Source organism: Pleurodeles waltl, chromosome 6, assembly GCF_031143425.1.
Source record: "Pleurodeles waltl isolate 20211129_DDA chromosome 6, aPleWal1.hap1.20221129, whole genome shotgun sequence".
NCBI classification, from domain to species: Eukaryota; Metazoa; Chordata; class Amphibia; order Caudata; family Salamandridae; genus Pleurodeles; species Pleurodeles waltl.
Genome location: NC_090445.1, coordinates 1,687,294,408 through 1,687,316,637, shown reverse-complemented (window position 1 = coordinate 1,687,316,637; position 22,230 = coordinate 1,687,294,408). Strand labels below are relative to the sequence as shown.

Below are 22,230 nucleotides of genomic sequence, written 5' to 3'. Positions count from 1 at the left end.
GGCTCAGGGGGGACAGGTTTTGGTACTCACAGTCGTAGAGTAGTCCGGGGGTCCTCCCTGAGGTGTTGGTTCTCCACCAGCCGAGTCGGGGTCGCCGGGTGCAGTGTTGCAAGTCTCACGCTTCTTGCGGGGAGATTGCAGGGTTCTTTAAAGCTGCTCCTTTGGATAAAGTTGCAGTCTTTTTGGAGCCGGTCCGCTGTCCTCGGGAGTTTCTTGTCGTCGTCGAAGCAGGGCAGTCCTCAGAGGATTCAGAGGTCGCTGGTCCCTTTGGAAGGCGTCGCTGGAGCAGAGTTCTTTGGAAGGCAGGAGACAGGCCGGTGAGTTTCTGGAGCCAAGGCAGTTGTTGTCTTCTGGTCTTCCTCTGCAGGGGTTTTCAGCTAGGCAGTCCTTCTTCTTGTTGTTGCAGGAATCTAATTTCTAGGTTCAGGGAGAGCCCTTAAATACTAAATTTAAGGGCGTGTTTAGGTCTGGGGGGTTAGTAGCCAATGGCTACTAGCCCTGAGGGTGAGTACACCCTCTTTGTGCCTCCTCCCAAGGGGAGGGGGTCACATCCCTAATCCTATTGGGGGAATCCTCCATCTGCAAGATGGAGGATTTCTACAAGTTAGAGTCACCTCAGCTCAGGACACCTTAGGGGCTGTCCTGACTGGCCAGTGACTCCTCCTTGTTATTCTCATTATTTTCTCCGGCCTTGCCGCCAAAAGTGGGGGCCGGGGCCGGAGGGGGTGGGCAACTCCACTAGCTGGAGTGTCCTGCGGTGCTGTGACAAAGGGGTGAGCCTTTGAGGCTCACCGCCAGGTGTTACAGCTCCTGCCTGGGGGAGGTGTTAGCATCTCCACCCAGTGCAGGCTTTGTTACTGGCCTCAGAGTGACAAAGGCACTCTCCCCATGGGGCCAGCAACATGTCTCTAGTGTGGCAGGCTGCTGGAACCAGTCAGCCTACACAGATAGTCGGTTAAGTTTCAGGGGGCACCTCTAAGGTGCCCTATGTGGTGTATTTTACAATAAAATGTACACTGGCATTAGTGTGCATTTATTGTGCTGAGAGGTTTGATACCAAACTTCCCAGTTTTCAGTGTAGCCATTATGGTGCTGTGGAGTTCGTGTAAAACAGACTCCCAGACCATATACTCTTCTGGCTACCCTGCACTTACAATGTCTAAGGTTTTGCTTAGACACTGTAGGGGCACAGTGCTCATGCACTGGTACCCTCACCTATGGTATAGTGCACCCTGCCTTAGGGCTGTAAGGCCTGCTAGAGGGGTGTCTTACCTATACTGCATAGGCAGTGAGAGGCTGGCATGGCACCCTGAGGGGAGTGCCATGTCGACTTACTCATTTTGTTCTCACTAGCACACACAAGCTGGTAAGCAGTGTGAGGGGTCTCTAGGGTGGCATAATACATGCTGCAGCCCTTAGAGACCTTCCCTGGCATCAGGGCCCTTGGTACCAGAGGTACCAGTTACAAGGGACTTATCTGGATGCCAGGGTGTGCCAATTGTGGAATCAAAAGTACAGGTTAGGGAAAGAACACTGGTGCTGGGGCCTGGTTAGCAGGCCTCAGCACACTTTCAATTCAAAACATAGCATCAGCAAAGGCAAAAAGTCAGGGGGTAACCATGCCAAGGAGGCATTTCCTTACAACTGCTCAACAGGCAACAGCGCTGGGTATGCCACCTTAAAACACACAGGGGATTAACTCATGACATTCCTTGACTACAGATTACGATTACGTAGCAAATGTATTGTGACTAGAGCTCTACGGAATAATTAGCTGGTCAGGTTTTTATCATCATTAGGGTCAATATAGCCCAACCAGGAATGACGATGAATGTATCCCCTAGAGGATACACATTGAGTACACAATCAAATATTAAATGGCACCAGCAGATTAGAAACCACTAAGCATATGGCTGGTGGGTGTCATCATTATTACTTATTATGTATAAGTTACACTATCTTCTCTATTGGCAGAGTATCCTTAGGTCACCATCATGAATGTAAACATCCTTCTATATATAAAAAAATAAAAAAATAATAAATAGAGTAGCACTTTAGTTACACACACACACACAAACAGGCCAGGGAACAATTGAGGTATTTTTATTCTACTTCTCACCCCGTGCCATAGACTGCTAGACAGTCAATATCATTCAATTCTAATATATAACACAGCCTTTAAATCTTCTCAAGTTTTCCCATAACATCACCTGAATATGATAATATTTCATTTTATTTTGTAATTTTTTGGTACCACTAAACAATAACTGGATTAGTCCCCACATCGTAATTAAATCTTGAGTGGGAGGAGTAAGGGACTCCCAATTCACTAGTCCCTCGCAACACATGATCACACATCGTGGGGACACAACTAGCTCCCTTCGTATGCAAGTGGGACTATTTCCCATGATACCCGCTAATCACATGACTGCGTACAGACACCAACGCAGATGACATGATCCCAGAAGACGGAGGCTTCTACTCTTATACCAGCATCCCTTGTCCCTTAGCATCATCAGGAGACAGACACCGCAGTAAGTGCAACTGCAGGATGCAACCTTTGATGAAGTGAGTAGAAAGGAAACTTTACCACAAGCTCTTCCACCATTTCCGTCAATTAGTGAACTTATGTACTTACTTCCTATTTTCAGTGTTCGATTACAAGGCCACCCTTACTGTACTCCTCCATGATGTGTTCCCTTGTATAGCTTAGGGTTTGTGATAAAACCTAAGTGTAACAAGATTTGTATGTTTGTATCACTGCTCACATTCTTTCGTACCTACATGCAATACATTATGGAACACTCACCTACTTCTCTAACAAATATTTTCCCACAAGTATGCAGTGGAGTGCCGTCTTTCTTACTGATTTAATTTTCTATTATCTGTATGTCATTGCAAGACCTCAAACAGATGTTGATGTCTCTCTCTCTCTCTCTCTCTCTCTCATACAGGGATCCCTGGTCCTGACGAAAGCCACAGGGCCATAAGCTGAAACATGGTTGAAGGTCACCAATATTTGTACCTTCTATGCTTCTTGAATTCCATACCTCAACCCTCATCTATAAGTGCTTCCTGTGAGCCCACAGGCAAGCCTGTCTACCATTACAGAAAGCTTTGCTGAGCAAAAATAGCCAGTGATGAAGCATGAAACCAAGGGGGTGCATTAGGCCTTACGTTTCAATTTCTTGAGTTGATTCCCAGAGTATAATAATAATCCTGAAACATTATGGTCCTATAGTGACTACTAAAACTTTCAGGGTCACAAGGGAATAGGGACATTTTCTCGGTGTTGACCCTTCATGTCCTATACTGTCTCATTTGTCTTGTTCTGCATTGCAAAACATTGCTATTAATTACTTTTTTTGATGACTATAATTATTACTGAAGACCGGGAACAAGATACCCTCTGTTGCCATTTAACAGCACTCAGGGCATGTTGTGTCACATGTCTAAACCAACACATCTTGGCACATTCTAGGATTTCTCAGTATTATGGTGGCATAATGTGTTCTCACTGACCTACTCAAGCATCTTAAGCATCATGGTGGATACACCACTGTCAAAAAGGTGGCCAGAGCATAAGGGTATTCCCTCCTGGCATACAATTAGAAAACTTGGCATGCCACTGTGATACATGAGCATGTGATATGATTCTATCCTTGAGGGCCAGTAGAACATGTGAGTACTTTGTGAAACAGGCAATTTGGAATTTGGGGGCCAAACTTGAGTATTTACTAACATCTAAAAGCTAATGTTTGGATGGCAAAAAGTCACTTTTAAGGAGTATAAAAACTTTTGGTTGGTGGAAGTGAATTTATTTTGACCAAAAACCAGCCTTATATACGAATATAAATGTTTACATTTCACAATATAATGAACTGATGTTTGTTGACAAAAGTATAGCTTTCCTATATGTATTTAGAACTTAAGTTTAAGTGATAATTAATGTTGAGTTGGGGACATGTACGGCTGATGATATGGACTTGATGCCAGAGGACATTTCATGCCAAGGCTGTTTCATGATTTATGTTGAGACACTTACAACTCCTAAGCTGAATCTAAATCTTAAGTGCCACTGTTGTAAATTTAGGAACAGCAAAGTTAATGAAAAAAGCTGCTCTACAGTTATGATAATGCATTATCAAAATCAGAGCTTTGAGAAACTTACTAGGCACTCTATAAACATGCAAGAGAGAAACAAAAGGTATCCAAGACTGTGTCAAAAGTCTCCACAACGCTATGCTTGGCTCATAAGGCCTCCAGGAGCAGAGAGCAAAGGTCGCTGCCTAGTCTTTTTAAAAAAAAAAAAAAAAAAAAAAAAGGGCTCTGCTTGTATCACAAGTCTTCGAGGTACTAAAAGAAATGTACAGCCTAAAAATAGTGAGCATATTGTTGTATGGCTCGGAAATCTTGATGGAAACAGATATTTTACATCTTCAATCAATAGAAATGGTAATTTGGAAAAACTGGTTGAGCCTGCCAAAAGGTTCATTAAATAGTGGTTAGAGTGGAACTGGGCCTTGTTAACATCAAACAAAGATACTGTCAGAATTGTAAACTATGGTGGGAAATTATGGGCATCATCAATGGGGTCATTTAGGTATCTGTTAAAATGCCATTTAAAATTGAGGGGTGCAACAGGTCGGATTATGAACTTATGTAGAGTCTTGCTGACCCTAAATTTGTCTTCAGTGTCTACCCATAATGAATTGCAGTTGAGTGTCAGTAAGAATAAGATTTTTTTAAAAATTGGCTAAAAAAATAAAATCACTTTCTGCAAGCAGATATTACGGATTGCAATTAGAGACTACAGGTTGTACACTTACTACATACAGATTATATAGGCAAATTACAACAGTATTTAAAATATATAAACGTACATAATACCAGACTTTGGATGTTAAAGTTGAGAATAGGTCAAGTGCGGTCATTCATAAAATAGAATTAAAGCCCTGCGAGTTCTAATACGGGCAACCAAATAGAGGGTCTCTGTTCATGTCACACTTTGTGCACTTTGACAGTCATATTTTAAGTTTCTGCACGGTTTTTAAAATCGAAAGAAAATGTTATTACCGGTTTTTAGAGAGCTTCATAAATGACACATTCAAGGTTTATTATCTTTAATACTGGAATGTAGCAATGTCAAACTATGCTACTGGGTGGGCAAATATTTAGAGATGGTAATCAACAGGTTGAGTAAAGAAGTTGAATCTTAATTAGATTATTGGCGAGTGGTGATAAACAATAAAATGTATGATATAAATCCTGTTGTATTTTAAATATTTGAATGTTATACTGGTATGATTGTACTTTTAACGTTCACATGATTTCGATGATGTTAAGTTGGATATTGATCATTTATTTATTCTATTTATATGTACAAAGTCACTGTATACTAAGGGAACCAATAAGAGGTTTATTAGAAGAGAGGGGTGGGGATGTTGAAATAATTGTTTTGGTGTGGTCTTATCTGATTGTATGTGAAACTATATGTAATGTTTGTGAGCCTTGTGTGCCTCTAATCAAACAAATAAAGCAAACTCTACCCTTGGGAAGACTCAATATAGCTGGCAGAAAGTCAGACCTAAATGTATTTCTTGTGCAAGCTTCTTTCTCGAATGTCATAGCTCCTTTTGAATATTGCTCCACTACACAACAGGTTATGAGAAGCACATGAACCTTTACAGGTTTATACAATTCACACGGTCTACTGTTCTGGCTAGAGACTGGAAAGAGGCAACATGGAAAATCTTGTTGGGGTGCCTAAAACGTTTCCTCACCTTATTTTCTCCAACATGACCTCAATAATACAGCCACAGAATGACATTATGGGTGTCCAAAGCTATTGTATCTGACACAATCTCTCTTTAAATCAGCAAATTGGTTGAACAACATATCTAGCTCCAAGAGCACTGGGGAGGTTGCAGCTTACTGAGGCAAAATTTATGAATGCTCCTTCAGCTTTTTTTAGGCCATTTATGTGAAGCTTGTGTTGTAAAATACACAATGTGGCCAGAAATATTCAAACTTGTGTGCGGAAAAATTAATGAGTTAGTTGCTGTTAGAAAGAGACATTTTTGCTGGGTTCTGCCCAAACTATTTACGCCTGACCTCCTGTTTCTGATCCTGTGCTGAAATTAGTTTTTGCTGGCTGCAGGACTCAGGCAACTTTACCACTGCTAACCAGTGCTAAAGTGCAAGTGCTCTCTGTCTAAATGGTTTTGATGACTGATTCATCCTGATCGGCATATCTGATTTACTAGTATGCCCCTAGTTTAGTGCACAATGTGTGCCCATTGCTTGTAAATCAAATGCTACTAGTAGGACTGCAGCACTGATTGTGCCACCCAAATGAGTAGCCCTGTAAACATGTCTCATACCTGCCACGGCAGTGTCTGTGTGTGCAGTTTTGAACTGCCAGTTCGACCTAGCAAGTGCACCAATGTGCCAGGATTTAAGCCACCCCTAAGGTAGGCAACAGAGAAGCCCCTTGGGCAGGGTGCAGTGTAATTAAAAAGGTAGGACATGTACTGCTGTGTTTTAGATGTCCTAATTTTGAAACACTGCTAAATTCATTTTTCAGTGTTGCAAGGCCTATCACTCCCATACAGTAGCATGGGGATTGCCTTAAAGTATCTTTCAAGTGTAATTCCCCATTGAGAGTAGATCGAGATGTGGAGTTTGAGATCTCTGAACTTTCAATTTAAAACTACATCTTTTGGTGAAAATGATTTTTAAATTGTACCTTTGAAAATGCCACTTTCAGAAAGTTTGCAATTTCTTGCTTAATCATTCTGTGCCTCTGCCTGTCTGTGGAATACTCGGCTGGATCAGGATGACAGTTGTGCTGTTTGTGAATTCACTCTAGGCAGTTACACAAAGGGAGCTGAGGTGTGTCCTGCATATCCAGATGGGTCTTCCTGGCCTAGAGTGGTGGGAGGAGCAGACACTTGCACCAGAAGAGGACTGCGCCTGTCCTTACACAAAGCAGTCTCCAACACCCTGGAGTGTGTCTTGGACCAGGGCAGGGTCTTGTGCACTACGAAGGCTTTCCTTTGAAGTTTGCCTTTTTCAAAGGCAGAAATGAGTATAGGTTTTGGACCGCCGAGACCACAACTTTAGAATCCTTCTGGAAGGAGGACATTCTGCCAGGAAGAAGAGCTAGATGTTGTAGGAGGGACTGCCCCTCTGCCTGTAGCTCTTCTGCTTCTGTCCTGGGATTAAAAGAACTGGACTTTGTTTTCTACATCCTGCTTCCAAGGTTCTCCAAGGGCTTAGACTGGGCTTGGCTCCTGTTAAAAGTCTTAGGGCTATCAAAGACTTCATCTGCAAGCACCTGGGCTCTATTGCTGAGAGACTTATGACCCAGGGCACAAAGGTGAATAATTGAAGCAATAAGGTACTTAAATCTTCGAATAAACATCTTTGTCAACTCAGTATTGGAGGCTAGAACAAAATGATGTTTCTCAATGTTTTTAAATTGGAGAAAATTAAAAGGAAAAGTAAGCCTTATAATCAAGTTAACTTTTCATTCTAATGTTCTCAATTTTCTTTCCAAAGTCTTGCATTTACAAACAGAAGGCCTCTTGCTGCCAGTGTCCAGCAGAAAACTGTGCCATATTTATAACTGAAAAACAGTCATTTAAATGGGAGATTTTTTTAAATGCAGAAAAATGTTATACATTATGAACATTTTTGCACTTTAAATTTGCTCTATTTAAAAAAGGGTTGTATGTTTGTGTTATACATGTAACGGTGCAACATATGGCAAAAGGTATGTCCTGTGCCACAAGTACATATGACTAAGGCTCTCAGTTACCCATACACATATAGCCCATTCATATATATATATATATACCCAAAGACCAAGCTCTCACTGCCACACATGGAAGCCATGCCATAGTGCCCCTAATCGAAGTATTTTGTTCAAACCATAGTATCTGGCTCTATGGACATTAGGCTGAAAGTTAAGGAAGCTGGGTACGCGGGTGTCTGGTAATAAAGGCGCAAGTTTAGCATTCGGCAGCTCATGGTGATTTGAAATGGTCAGAATTAGCTCTCGCTACAGAAAAGGTTGGAGACCCCTGCTTTACACATTGCCTCAGAGAAAAGCCTGACTGCTTAAGCCAAGCTACTAAGGGGGTGAGAGAAGGGTTTATCTTAGCTGTGTGACACCCTTACCCTGATTATAGAGAGAGAGTCCCTAGTGGATGGGTGCAAACCACTGCCAACTAGAGACTTTATTTCTAATAGTTGCCTTCAACAATGCTCTTTCGCAGATTATTCTCCTTTTGATTCCTCACGTTTCTATTTCCCTGGGCACCAGATTTCATCCGGAAATGTTTCCAGCAATTGCTCCTGCATGCCATCAAATTCCTCCCGAACTGCCCTCCTCCTCCCATGGAGTGGATTTCTGGGTTTTAATAAGGGCCCATGTTAGGCTCTGCACACTATCATGGTTCGCAATCGGTTACTAAAGCTCTTCATTTAAGGGTGCAAAATGCTTTATGCTAAACTGACATTAGCGAACAGGGGTGGCGCCTATATATGGATCTTCACACATCTTTTGGAGGCAAGGTGAGCTGATCAAGGAGTTTCTAGATCCAGTCTGGCACCTGAGGAATTTAAATAATGAGAAATCTTAGAAGAACCAATCAGAAAGTTCAGTTTGCAGCGTAACCACACAATCCCCATTCTCTAACAAAAAGAAATAAAATAGTCCTAATTGGAAACACATTTTAAAGAACCTCTATTCAGTAATGCACATATTGTAGCTACATAATGAAAATCATCACACTGCTACAGAAATACTTTCCCTAAGTAATTACCTGCCATTTCTTGCAACCGGTCTTCATCTATGTTTGGGTCAAAGTCGCTGCCCAGGACATCGGTGCTCCAGGTTTCACTAACTGTTTCAGATATGTCCCTGTCATCAGTGAGCCCCATCATGTCTCTGATTTCAAACTTGCGCAGTTTGTCATCAAGGTTGTCTTGGGTGGTTGCTGGGAGGGGAGAAAACAAGGAATGGAGTAAGAAGCACCAAAAAAAGGGAGTGTATATAATGGAGAGGAGAAGCAATCACCTGCTATGTGCGAGGTTATGTTAAAAGACCAAGTAACAATAACTGCTAACCAGTAATTTATTCAGAATGAAAATGTTGCCCAAATATATCTATGGAAAGCAATTCCAGGGCAGCTGACTATAACGCTTCAGAACAACAAGACCTGGGTGCAACCAGAGGCCATCTGGCACAACAATATTCAGATTACATCAAATTATCAAAAGACAACATGCATTTGCAATGAATTAGAGCTACTAGCGTTGTAAGTTCCTAACTGGGCTTTTCTTGCCACATAAATTGAAAATGAAAAATACAACAGTTGACATAAGTGAGCCTGTTCAAAGCGCCATGGCCGGCATGAGCGAGAAGGAGAGACACAAAAAGAAAAAGACATTCGCTTGCAGTCAAACATATCGGCAGTCGTGCAATTATCCATGTAACGGGGTAGTCTGCAAGGTGGTAACAAAACTGCCCCAAGGAGGGACAAACGATAAGCATTTACCAATGATGATAAAGGATTTTTGAAAGGCAAGTCCATGAACGAGTGAAGTGATGGGTGTGAGGTGGGTGTGGTTAAAAGCCCAATATACTTACAAAAGGTCAAAGCAGCTGTGTGCTTGACCTAATAGAGAAACACCAAACACCAGCTCATGAACTCCATCTCACAACAAAAATATATAAACTACAAGGACTACTCACACAGACTAATGTCATGTTTTCTGGTATTCCTGTGCAGCAGCCTAGAACTGTTTCCTTGTGCATTACCCCTGGGCATACTGTCCAACTAAGGGAATGTTATGTGTACATAGTAAATCACTCCAATACATGAAACAATTAGGAATGCACTTTTCTTCACCAACTGGGCACCATATTTCTACAAATCCATGACCAGTAATGACAGTTAAATGCATCAATATCCCAGGCTTTAGACTTATTGAGCTAGATGGAGCAAGAGAGAGTTCATAAATTCATGAGTGTTAGGTGTTCATTCACTATGTGACGCCTCCTGGCTGATGTTGGTGTTCCACTAAGATAGGGTAGTTTTAAGCATAATTTAGCAGTAGCATTCACTAGCAGTGAGAGGTTAGGTTTTAAAAACATTTTAGCACACAATCTTTATTGCTCAGGGGATCAGAGTCCCCTTTGGCTGCTAAGAATTCAAGTAATCATCGATCATAAACAAGGCACTTGGCAGAAAATACATCTATTCATTCCCATCAGCCTAAATATGATAGACAAATGCAATGTGTCTACTGCAAATGTAAATGTCAAGTCAGAGACGCATACTTATACTTCAACTTTACAATACACACGGCTTCACTTTAATCACCTGACCTGTGATTTTCACATACCTTGTTCATGCTCCAGTAACTGCAACGCCTCCACCCCATTACTTCCGGAAGGTCCTGCTCCCAACTCCGACACAGATTCTCCTTCCAAATCCAGCGAAGACACAGAGTTGGAACGATTTGAGGGACCTGTCGAACATTGATTTTCCTCTTCTGCTTATTTGTATTTTCAATCAAATTACAAATCTTTATTACAAACACTTTTACAACACAGAATTGACATCAATAATTACTGAAGTTACAATAAAGGGGTAAAAAGGACTGCTTTAAACATCATTATTTGAAATAATTGACAGCGTTTGTCGTGTTCAGTTTGTTCGCTAAACTACACCTGTTACAGGGGCCCATTGAAAGTCCTGTAAACAAAATCTGGGAATATCTATTCATCTGTTGAAATCAATTTGCAAAAGAATGACTAGGAAGATATGGATTTAAGAAGCATCAACACTATGCTATTCCTGAGATCCAAGTTAAACGGTGCAACTTTATTTAGAATTGGCTAGTGAGGTTTTCATCAGATGTGTCATTTTCAAATGTACAGACATGCTTACACATAAATTATAGCAACACTATGAAAACTAGTACTCTCCACAAAAAACTGCAAAAGTAATTAACAACAAAAGTCTTTGTGACCATTCTCTGAAGAGCCCCATGCTCTTTGGGAAACAACTATGCATGTAGAGCAGAATTAAGGTGCCACGTTTATTGTGAACAGCCATAAACACAAGAACACAGAGTCAGAAATTAACACAAACTAAATTGTGCTGAGGTGTTCACAGCAGATTATACAAACATTCTTAATGCATACAGTTCAACTACAAAGAAACAAATGGCATCATACAAAGAAATGAAGTTTTATGCATAGGGACAATCCTAATTAGAGGAAAAGAGAAGTGAATGTGGGCTGGTAAGAGTTTTACATCCCTGCTACAATTACAGGAAATGATCTGTCCCAACAACAAGTGACCACCGTGAACACCACTCAAGTTTCAATACTGATAATTCATTAATCTTATGGCAGCAAATCATGGAAGTTTTTATAAATCAAGACAGGGAGTTAAATACCACGCACTCCAGGGACTTATATTTTCATAAGCTTAACAGAAGCTTCCACACTGCACACTAAATTCTCACACATGATGCATATTTAAATGCTGTTAAATTCACACACACCGTGTAGAAAAGTGGCCCTTTTGGACGTGGTCACCCCCATTTTTCATCACTGTTTCAGAGGTTTCTCAACTGCGGTGCACTGGGTTGCTGCTAAACAGGTCCCCAGTACCAGTGCTCTTTCGATAAACGAGGTACATTGTACACAATTGGCACACACACACACTAGTACTTCTTTAAGTCCCTAGTAAATGGAACCCCTGGTATCTAGGGCTGGGTACTAGAGAGGGTCCCTAAGGGCTGCAGCATGTATTGTGCCCCGTTAAGGGACCCCACTAAAAACAGCACACAGCCTGACATTACAGACATGGCGCAGGACATGAGAAAAAAAACACAACATGGCACACTTGTGGGCCATGCCTCTCTCACTTAATCCAAGTATACGTAAGCCACCCCTACAGCAAGCCTTAAAGCCCTAAGGCAAGGTGCATTATGTTTGATGTGTGCACATATCTGCACAAACACACATGCCCCTGTAATGGCTAGTTTGATTACCAGATGTTGCAAGTGAAAAGGGAAGCAGTCCTGAGGTGTGTATTGGAGGCTTGTCATTATGAGTTACCCAGCTGCATGCTGGCATCACTGAAACCTATGGTGTTTGGTGTCAAACACCTTGATTTAATAAATTCAGACTGATACCAGTATTGGATGTATTATGACATGCACCCAGAGGTCACCATAGAGGTGCCCTCTGAAACCTACTAGTCCTCTAGTGTGCTGGCTGACTGGTATCGACCAGCATGCCACCACAGATATGTTTCTGACCCCCTGGGGCAGAGAGCAAGCACTCCTCCAGCAGGATGTCTAGTGAATCTGCATATCAAGGCCGGTGATTTTAAAGACCCTGCCGCCTTTGGTACGCAACCTCAAATTCCCCTAGTCCTAGGAGTTGTCATTTCCTGCCCGGAGGCCCATTTGGCACCAGGACAGGTGTAAATTAGCTATACAGATAGGCATGGTGCACTACCAAGCTAGCCACACTCCTAAGGTGGGCAGCCTGATCTGCTCCACGAAAGAAGGACTCCACCATCTTGTTTTGGTGGAAATGGAACTATAAAACAGGGTTATACCCACTCCCCACTGGAAGTGGTCATATAAGGGTTGTAGTCACCCCAAGGGTAAGTAGCACACTGGCTGCTACCCTACACTCCTCTAAACACTCCTACTAAATCGAGTCTTTAGGCAGCCCCCTGACACCAGAAGAACAGATTTGTCTGACACAAGAAGAAGGACCAACAAGAGCCAAAAAAAAGCGAGAACTGCGGACTGCGGGTGGACTTCAGGGGCAAAACCCTGCCTGTCTACCTGCTACTGTCCCCATAATCGCAGCAACCCGACTCATCCTGCAAATGTGCACCCTCCAAAAGCCTTGGAGGGCCTTCAGCACTTCCCCAAGCTGTCAAAATCTCCACTGAAGTGGAGTAGCCACTCCTCTGCACCCGCAGGCACCAACTGCAAAATCTGGCTCTCCGTTCTGCTGACCACCGGGCCTGCCAATGCAACAGACACACAGGAGGAGGTCACCCTACTTCAGGAGGTCAAATCCTTCTCCCCACCAAGTGAAAAGACACAAAGACCCACTGGAGCCGTATGAACCAAAACCCGGGGCATTAAACTCCTTGCAACAACCAACGCTGGTCTGTAGTCCAATCAGGACTCCAATGCCAAAACCAAGGACCAGCCTTCGAGGGACATCAGCAACACGGAGGACATCCCAGAGAGTCGTCCAGCTGCCCTGTTTTGGCCCCTTCTTGTGGGTCCACCCCAGAACCATGGACGCCTTGACACAGAAGCACCTGACGACCAAAGCCTGCTGCACCAGAGCTCCACAGCCCAGGTCCACTGCAACCAACGGTGTTCCCCAGTTCTGAAGCCCACCCCCGACCATCCCTCATTCCCCCCGTCAATTTGGGAGTTCATAGGCTTGTCCTTAAGCCCCCCCCCCCCCCCCCCCTGCAGTCTTTTTCCAGGTGGTCCCCCTTGTGGCAAGACACAAGACTCTACCAGCACAAGTGCACTAGGCGCCCCAGGTCAGGTAAAACTATAATGCTGGTGGTTTTAGTGACCTTGCTCCCCTAGCATCTACAACTTACAGGGGACTCCTGAGAAGTGTTTGCAAAGATCCCTATGCAGTAACTTTACTCTATCCATAGAAAGTCTTTACTGCCTAGAAGCGCATTTCAGTAAAACTGTTACTTACTTGCAAAAGTTGATACACGGCCCATTACTTTCCCTCTTAAGTTTTTCTGGTGTTAAAACATTCTAAAAAATATATATATTCTTCTAAACATTGGTCTTGAGTTTCTTTTTGAGTGTGTCTCATTTATTGACTCTGGGTGTTCAACAAATGCTTAGCAGTGCCCTCGGATAAGCCTAAACTCTTCACCCACACTATCACAGAAGAGGGCATTTGGGATTATTACTTTTAACCTCAGTAAACCAATGAGGATCGCCTGAACTATCTGCAGAGTGTCCCCTTATACTGGTGCACCTCATAGATAGCCAGCTTCCTACACATTGTACTTGCTGAGGTGGGAATTAATCAACGCACCTACCACTACACAGCATGCTGTTCATCTGGTATTAAAGAGGGGAGCATATACCATACAGCTTCCACTTATATTTTCATTTACTAGGACATCAACTGCAGGGAAGTGTTTAGATACAGTGGACTGGCCAAGATATCCTGAAACGCACAGATCACTCTTCACGTCATCTGACTATGAATGGAAATTGGAGGGGATGTTCATGACGCAGTTTCATCAGGGGCCTTACAATTAGCCAGACAAATGTTGACAACCAGGGGGGATAAGTGACCATTGGTGGACACTAGGTGAAGTCTCAACTGAAGAAGACAACAAAGCCTGTAAGTTCACCTTCCCTGACCTTCAAAAGATAATAAACCAATTCTAGAGCTGGCTCCAAGACCAAAGTCTAAGTCTCCAAACTGAGTGTAACACATCATGGTACATTGTCTGTTGAGGTCCAAGATGAGCTCAGAGACCCAGAGCTGGCTAAGGGCAAGCGTTCATCACAAACCTCCGAAAACGTCAACTGAGACTCACAACAGGGATAAAGGTAAGATGATACTGTAACAGGTCAAGCAAAGAAAGATGTTTCAGGTGATGATGCAACAAAGTTTAGGTCTACTACTTTGAAGATTTCTGATGGTCAAGGTGGCCTGCAAATAGAAAAATCAATCAATTCAAGCAGATTGGTTTGAGCTTTCCATGCTTGTGGGGCTATTTTTGAATCAAAAAGGTAAAGATTGTTGGTCTTGAAAAATACCCCGATTTTGTTGCAGGAGTTCCGCAACAATTGTTGTGTAACTATCTCTGGGAGTGTCGCCTTTGCATTTGTTTTACTTCCTTTGCCTGAAATCTGTTTACACCTGCCCATATCAGCATACCAGTACTCTCACCTCCCAAACCAGCCTGTAAACATTCGGCGGAGCCAAATGTGGATTACCTGGGTGACACAAACTCCTTAGTCTTACTTATCCATTCCTGCCTTTGTGAAAAGCAGTTACAGGTCCAACCCCAATCATTAGATGTAGGACGTAATGCAGCATGTGTGATCTACAATATGCTGCAAACCTCTTGTTCCACTGAACACCAGAAGGCATATTTACTGCCCTCTCCAGACTAAAGCAGCTTGTGAGGAGCTGGGTTTATTTCAGGTTGCACACAAGTCATTTTTTTGTGACCCTTCGTAGTGTCTTCCTACCTAGGCTAGCAGTGACTGAATAGTTTGTTAAATCTCCTTGTGGGTGGGGAAGCTCCATCTTCATGGTATTACACCTACACTGCTCCTAGGTGGCCAAAATTGTTCTAAACCTCCTGGTGGTTTAGGGAAGTTGCACTTGCCAGTTGGTTACACTTTGACACACTTAACGACTCTTACTATTATGGAGTTTCTGAAAGCAGAGTCTGGAGTCGATATTCATCTGGCTTGCGGTCGCACAGACTTAGATTACTGGTGTTTTCTTTTCTGCTAGATGGTCCACCATCGGTTTCAATCCCAGTGACCATCTCCAAGATGCCCCTTGCCTGATGAACACAATGTATCTCATCACAGCAAGTCAGTTTTCTCAGACATTATTACCCTAACGGATAATATTCTTGCTCTTTTCATAATCATGCCAACATCTTCCTCATTCCTTTCTCACACCATGCTACTCTTGTCACCTGCTTACCAGAGAAACCATAACTCTAATGGACGCTTCGACTACTCTCACCTTGAAGCTGACCATCCCAACGCCTCTAAGACCTCCCTATTATCTCAAATCACATCCACCTTCTTCTGCAAATCAGCCCATATCACCAGCCACCAGCCAGCTGATGTTGCCCCTCTTCTTTGAGTAACCCTATGCGCTTCCTTAACACTAGCTTATTATCACCCATTTCTTACATAGGGAGATCTTACTCTCTAACCTCTATATAACCCTCCAATCTACCTCACCCTGCAAGTCTGCCCTACCTCAACTATTCTGCCTCAGACTCAAAACATGTCAGCCTTGACAAGTCCTCTTCTCCTCCCTATGACTAGTCTCCTATCCTCCCCTCTTCTGGCCTACCCCATATCTCTGCATCCTGCTTCTGTTCTTCACTCTGTAACACACTTTCTCTTCCACTAATTCCAAAATACACTCAACTGCATGCATAATACTACCGCTACCAGGCATCTCCGGCCTCCTTCCCAATCCTCAGCCTGCCATGCCCACTATTATTTTTCTCCTTTTTAATAGCAACTCCGACTCCTCCCAACCTCTCCTTCTCTATCATATCTGCTCTTGCCCCTAACCAACATCCTCCCAACACATTTCCTCTTCCCCCTAGACCTATCCCTATGTCTTTCTGTGTCTTATTTAAGTCCCACTGCCCTTCATACACCCCTTTTCTTACTCGCTACCCAAACCATCTGATAAGCCTGCCTTAGCCAACTAGGATCACCAGCTCGCCTAACAAAATCACAGCCTAATCACATTCTCGGCTTCCTATGAAGTTACTTCTAACCCTCAATCCCAGATCGGACACACACAAATTGCACAAAGCCCAGCAGAAGCAAACCATCCACTGATGTATTTTTGGCTATTAAGACACCCACTACAACCTTTCCCTATAAAACACACACAAAGACCAACCACTGTCAGTCATATTAAAAGAGACAACAAAGCCACTTCCCCTCTTTCTCATCCCCATTGCTATAAATGGGACTTTCAGTAGCCCATCCTCATTACACATCCAGCCCTCCTAATATCCTCACATAGCATGAAAACCCTTCTTCTTAACCTCATCCCACATCCACTTAAGTCTATACTCAATCTCTTATATGAGAAGAAAGAATACACAGCCAAAATCCATATCAACAACTCTCAGCGAACACCCAGTTCTTCCCTTCTTCTTGCTCCACACTACCCCTTATACCCTACTGTCTGCATCCCCAACAAACAAGTTTAATTGTGCAGCCTTTGGCTCGTCTCCCTCACCCTCAGACCTTTGTTGCTCAATCAATGCATGTTTCATCTGGACTAGAAATTAAACTCTCTGCATAAGTGAAACCAGGCTTAGAGACGCTATGCCACTGTCGGCTCAGTCCTTGCTAGACTGCTGGTCGGGTGAACGCTCACTCCTACTTTCCTGAGTGCGTTCCTATTTATTCGTTAATTAATTAATTGAGCTGACCTCTCACCGATATTTTCAGGGATGCTATCTCAGGCCATTTTCTAAAGCATATTTACCTTTTCATCCCAGGCAACCTGAACAATGGTTTGATAAACCTTCTATATCACAGCCAGGAACCATTACAAACAACCATGGAGCAACACACACACACACACACACAGAAATCCCCCCCCCCCCATCTTCACTCTGGATGGACTCTTCGGGACGACAGGCAACAAGGCTACCTTCTAGAGAGACCAATGTCTAATCTCCTTCAATCTCAAACTCAATTTACGACTGGTTACTACGACAACACTATGAACCATCTATATGCACTGAAACAAAACAGTCCTCTCAGAAGTCGTGTCAGCATGCACAACATGCTAACAAATAAAAGATGTCAACCAGTTGTACAACCAGCTCTCTAAAGCCATCAACAAACTCATCACACAAAAAATATAACACTCCCTAACCCATGCCATGAAAAGCTTTGGATCAAAGATCTAATAAAAAAAGATAAGCAAATCACAAATTACTGCACAGCCAATGGACGGTCAATTACAGACCAATTTTGAATTGTCCACTTCCTACGAAAACTGATAAAATGAAGAAGCATTCATCTAGCTTTCAAATTCCCTTTAAGAAAAAGGCCTACTCTCATAACAAATCGGGTTCCACCTGGATAAGACACAAAATTCACTCATCGCCATCTGGGATGACCTGAAGGAAACAGTGGACAGAAATGGTATTGCTACCCTTTGAACACGTCTAACAGCTGACCGACTATAACTCCATTCTAGAAATAAGGCAACACCTCAGCATAAAAACATTTCCTTGGACTGAATCTTTCCCTACCTATACAATCCTATGGATCGGGCATGATCTTACTTACTTTACTAACTTCAACCTTTTAGCATCAAGGCACTATAGAACAAGAATATATTGCTGCCCCTCTCCTCTTCAATATCTAACCCACCGCATTACTGGACCTGATCAAATCTTTTAAATTTACAAGCTGCATGTATGCTGATGACAAGCACACCTGACACTAAAAGACCCTAAGGGCAGAGCAGAACTAGGCCAATGTCTCCAAGATGTTGACTAACCACCTCAAATTTAAGTCACCGAAGACTTTAAATCTTGACATGAGAAGTTTGGAAAACCTACCATCCCTTATCGGTCAGGCACAAGGATGTGGGAGCACTACCAACAACACAGACACAAGAAGTGAGAAGCCTAGAAGTGATCATGGACTTCAATTTATCCATGGCTCCCCAAATTAACAATATCTAAGACTCCAGTAGATGGTGTATGTAGGTGACCACTTCCTTCATGCCCAGAATATGAAACTCAGATTCACTGTGACGATGGGGGTGGGTGCGGGAGTTCATTCATGCAAAAACTACCAAGAATCCAGGAAGCAACAGTAAGATAGCAACCACACATGCAAATATATATCAAGGATGTAGAAGCACTGCATTTGCTACTCATCGACCAGTCATTCAACTTTCAAAAAGCCTGGTCATAGTTCACCTGGCCATTAATGGCAAAGGCCCAGCTTTCAAGCTAAACTTTGAAACACTTTTACACTGAAGAGAAGATCGTTGAAATGTACAACTCAGGAGGGCTGATCCGGAAGCAATGATGACAATACATTTTTACAAGTTATTCGTGGCTTACATGGGAGGTCCTTGAAGTAAGCACATATTATGAATTTAATGAGATTTATAACAATGAAAAGAAACTAGACTATATTTTGGACTATGATGAAGACGTAGCTATCATACATACTTTTAAAGTAAAAAAGAAAAGGCACAAAGGGCCTGGCTACAAGCACATTGTGTCAAAACACGTAATACAAGTTGCCTGGAAACTATGCCGTACAGGTTTCAAGATGCTGGCAAATGTCTGATGCTAGATGCATACCTTATTAAAGGACGCTAGCATCTATAATTCAAATGAAGAATTAAGAGTTTCCAATGTGAGATTAAGGGGTGAGCACTGGGAGAAGCTGCAACCACAGGCCACTTGGTGAATGGGGTTTTTGGATACTCTGATAGAGCATTCAGAAAAAAAGCAACAAGCTGGTAATCTGTTCATAGACTGCACATAAAGTAAGTGTCAGCAGACATGGCTGGTAAAAGAGGCAGGCTGTTAGCTTGTCAACGCTTCTGCAAACGGGTTTCCAACCTCAACCGCGGAATGGAAAACTTTGCGTACGTTGTAACTATCTGTTTGCAGATTGTAGTGCTGTAGATGCACATGCTGGGCATATTCATGCTATCTAGTATTGGGCATGAATGTTTGCAAGTTGCTTTTTCTTCGAAACATTCTTCAGTGTCGAGATATCTCATCACTCTTCCCTGAAGCGCCAGGACCAAAACTCTAAATAAGATTGGTTATTTGTTTCCCCATCACATTGAGGCCTGCCGAGCTACATCTTTACTCCTACTGATTCCAGTACGCAATTTGTCCAGGTACAGAGTTGAAAAACTTATCGTTCACCCTGCTGCTTTGAAATCGACCCATATCAGAGCAGTTCTTCAACTCTGGTTATACGAGAATTAATCTTAAGAGGAGGAGTGTGGAGGATACGTCATAACAATTCTACCCGAAGTGTAAAGCAAAATTCTAGTTGTTGTAACATCGCGTCTGCAACCTTTGCCTCCTTTGAGACCATGAGGATTCAAACTGTTCTACCTGTGAGGCTTTCAAAAACAAGAAGAGAATTCTAGATCACAGGGGGCATCATTGGGCACATTTCAGGATGCAGCACCGAGAACCCACTGAAGTGTTGGCCACGCTCTGCTCTGAGAAACCCACAGCGGTTTACTAAAGCACTCAACACTAGATGGCAAGAATATGCAGAGCATGTGATGCATATACTACAAACACTAATTGACATCAGCTATCTACCACTCTCTCCAGGTTTCTAAAAGCTTTCTAACTGTATCCTTTTTGTGTGTGGTCACAGGATTCATCATGCTGTCAAGGAGGGTCTAATACAAGGTCCCAAAATCTTGACTGTAGTGATCTTAAAAAATTCAGATAAAATAACCATTCTCACATTAACAGAGAAACATAAGCATACGTTCTTGGTAGACTGATTAATGTACAAATAGAGATGCCAACAGTCATGAAAGAACGGATTATACTTGTCCACTAGTACGCAATTATCTTAAAGACATTCTAAAATTAAACATACAATATCCTTTCTGACATAATCATTCACCTTCAGATATTCCTTCCAGATTATCACTGCAGAGAGAAAATCGCAAGGTTTTATCAGGTTTACCATGCAGTTTGGTATCGTCAACAGGCACCTCTCCTTGTCCTCCCTCTGCAAGCTGCATGTTCAAAACCTAGGGATAAAAACAGATACTGAAACAGATGGCTTCAAGTACATCACAGAAGCCATCAAACAAGGCAATAGGAACATATGAAACCAGATCTGCCATAGCAGATTTCCATTAACATACTAAAAAACATATCTAAAACAAACTACAACTAAAAGTCATTTCTTGTGCCACAGCGATTCTTCACAATGCCCCTCTACATTCAGAAGGCAATAGACATCCCCAAGCCAGTAAAAGCATGGTTTCCTTGCTTGAAATGTGCCAGGTAGGTCATACATTGAAAGTGGTTTATATAGAGTGCAGCAAGAGGGGGTGGAATGCTTGAGAATGTGGCACCATCAGTCGCAAGGATGGTTGCGTAATTACAGGAGACAAGTTATCAAAAAAACAAATAAGTCTCAAAAGAACTCCAGAACAATGTTTTTGGCACTTATCCCACTGTACTGCATCACTCACAATCAGCATTCTACAAATGGAAAACTGATGCATTTACATTTGCAAATACAAATGCATCGAAACCGGAGACCCTTATTGTGGTGCTGCACACGTTTAGTTGCCCATTCAAGACAACAGTATACCTTGCTAAATGTGTTCCAGGTTTAAAAAAAAAAAACAACAACAAAAACACATGAATGTATCCCACAATCTCACATTGTAACAGAAGGTTGCTTGCCATGTCAAATGCTTCATCTAAATATATCTGGCTTGTTCAAGCAAACATACTCTTGATGGATTGGATCCAATATTCTGCTTCTTGAGACCATTATTCGTACCTCGTTTTCAGTCATCATGCCTGGAGTTAGCAAGGAACCTGTACCCAAAGAAATAACCAAAACTTCATCTGGAACGATTTCCTGAATATTTTCCTGGGATGCTCCTTCGTTGTCTGTGTGCTGCTCGACTAAATTTGATTTGCTTCTGCTTCGAGTAGCTGCTGATAAAAGCAAAAATCAAAGAAATAAAACCAATTTACTCCTCACACAGGAGAACAACTTTTTTCACTTACGTAGAGACATGGAGTTATGTGAACGAGCCTGGGTGATACAACATGACAACAAACAACACAGCAGTGATGGAGAGAAATGCCTGCGCCTTTGTAAACTAATCTTTTTATATATTGCAAACCAATCTTTTCATGCTGTTGCAGACAGGGCCTAACTTTATGCAGTTCACAATGAAATAACTATTAGTGGCCAAGCAAGATTTAAGTGCAAGTTGTGTCCCCTGTCAAGAGGGACATAAGAAACCCCAAGTGCGTTCTGGTTTTTAGGTCTAATTGCGCCATCAAGTGAGGGGGCAGCAAATGGGCTCGGAGGCGCACCACTTAAAACTACTCTCTCTGACTATGTGAAGTGATGAAAGTAGGCGATTGAATCAGTCTCAACCATTTACGGGTGGTTACTCTAAAAACACTGCATTCATTTGAAATGCAATGGATTGTGCCCAGAGACGTTATCAGTGTTATCATTTTCAGTACCTTATAAAGTCTAGATCATAAACAAGAAACCAATCTCATAATCGCAATTTAATGATGATGTAAACAATACCCACAATATTTTGGAAGTGGGAGAAAATGGGCTAGAAACAACCAGAGTTTGTAGGGGGAACTATACGGTCAGGCAGTTTCA

At 42.4% G+C, this 22,230-nt stretch overlaps 1 protein-coding gene across 13 annotated transcripts in view; it reads right to left on the bottom strand.

The window, feature by feature from the left end:
• GAPVD1 (GTPase activating protein and VPS9 domains 1) overlaps positions 1 to 22,230 on the bottom strand; it is a 418,483-nt gene that overhangs the window by 230,471 nt on the left and 165,782 nt on the right. For 3 of the 13 annotated variants that reach the window (XM_069241756.1, XM_069241749.1, XM_069241751.1), the window contains 4 exons: positions 21,376 to 21,536; positions 20,479 to 20,608; positions 10,417 to 10,566; positions 8,832 to 9,005 (listed from right to left, as the gene is read on the bottom strand). In XM_069241756.1, coding sequence (XP_069097857.1) covers positions 8,832 to 9,005; positions 10,417 to 10,566; positions 20,479 to 20,608; positions 21,376 to 21,536 — 615 coding nt within the window. The remainder of the gene's footprint in view (positions 1 to 8,831; positions 9,006 to 10,416; positions 10,567 to 20,478; positions 20,609 to 21,375; positions 21,537 to 22,230) is intronic. The other 10 variants (XM_069241750.1, XM_069241757.1, XM_069241758.1 and 7 more) reach the window with 7 other exon arrangements.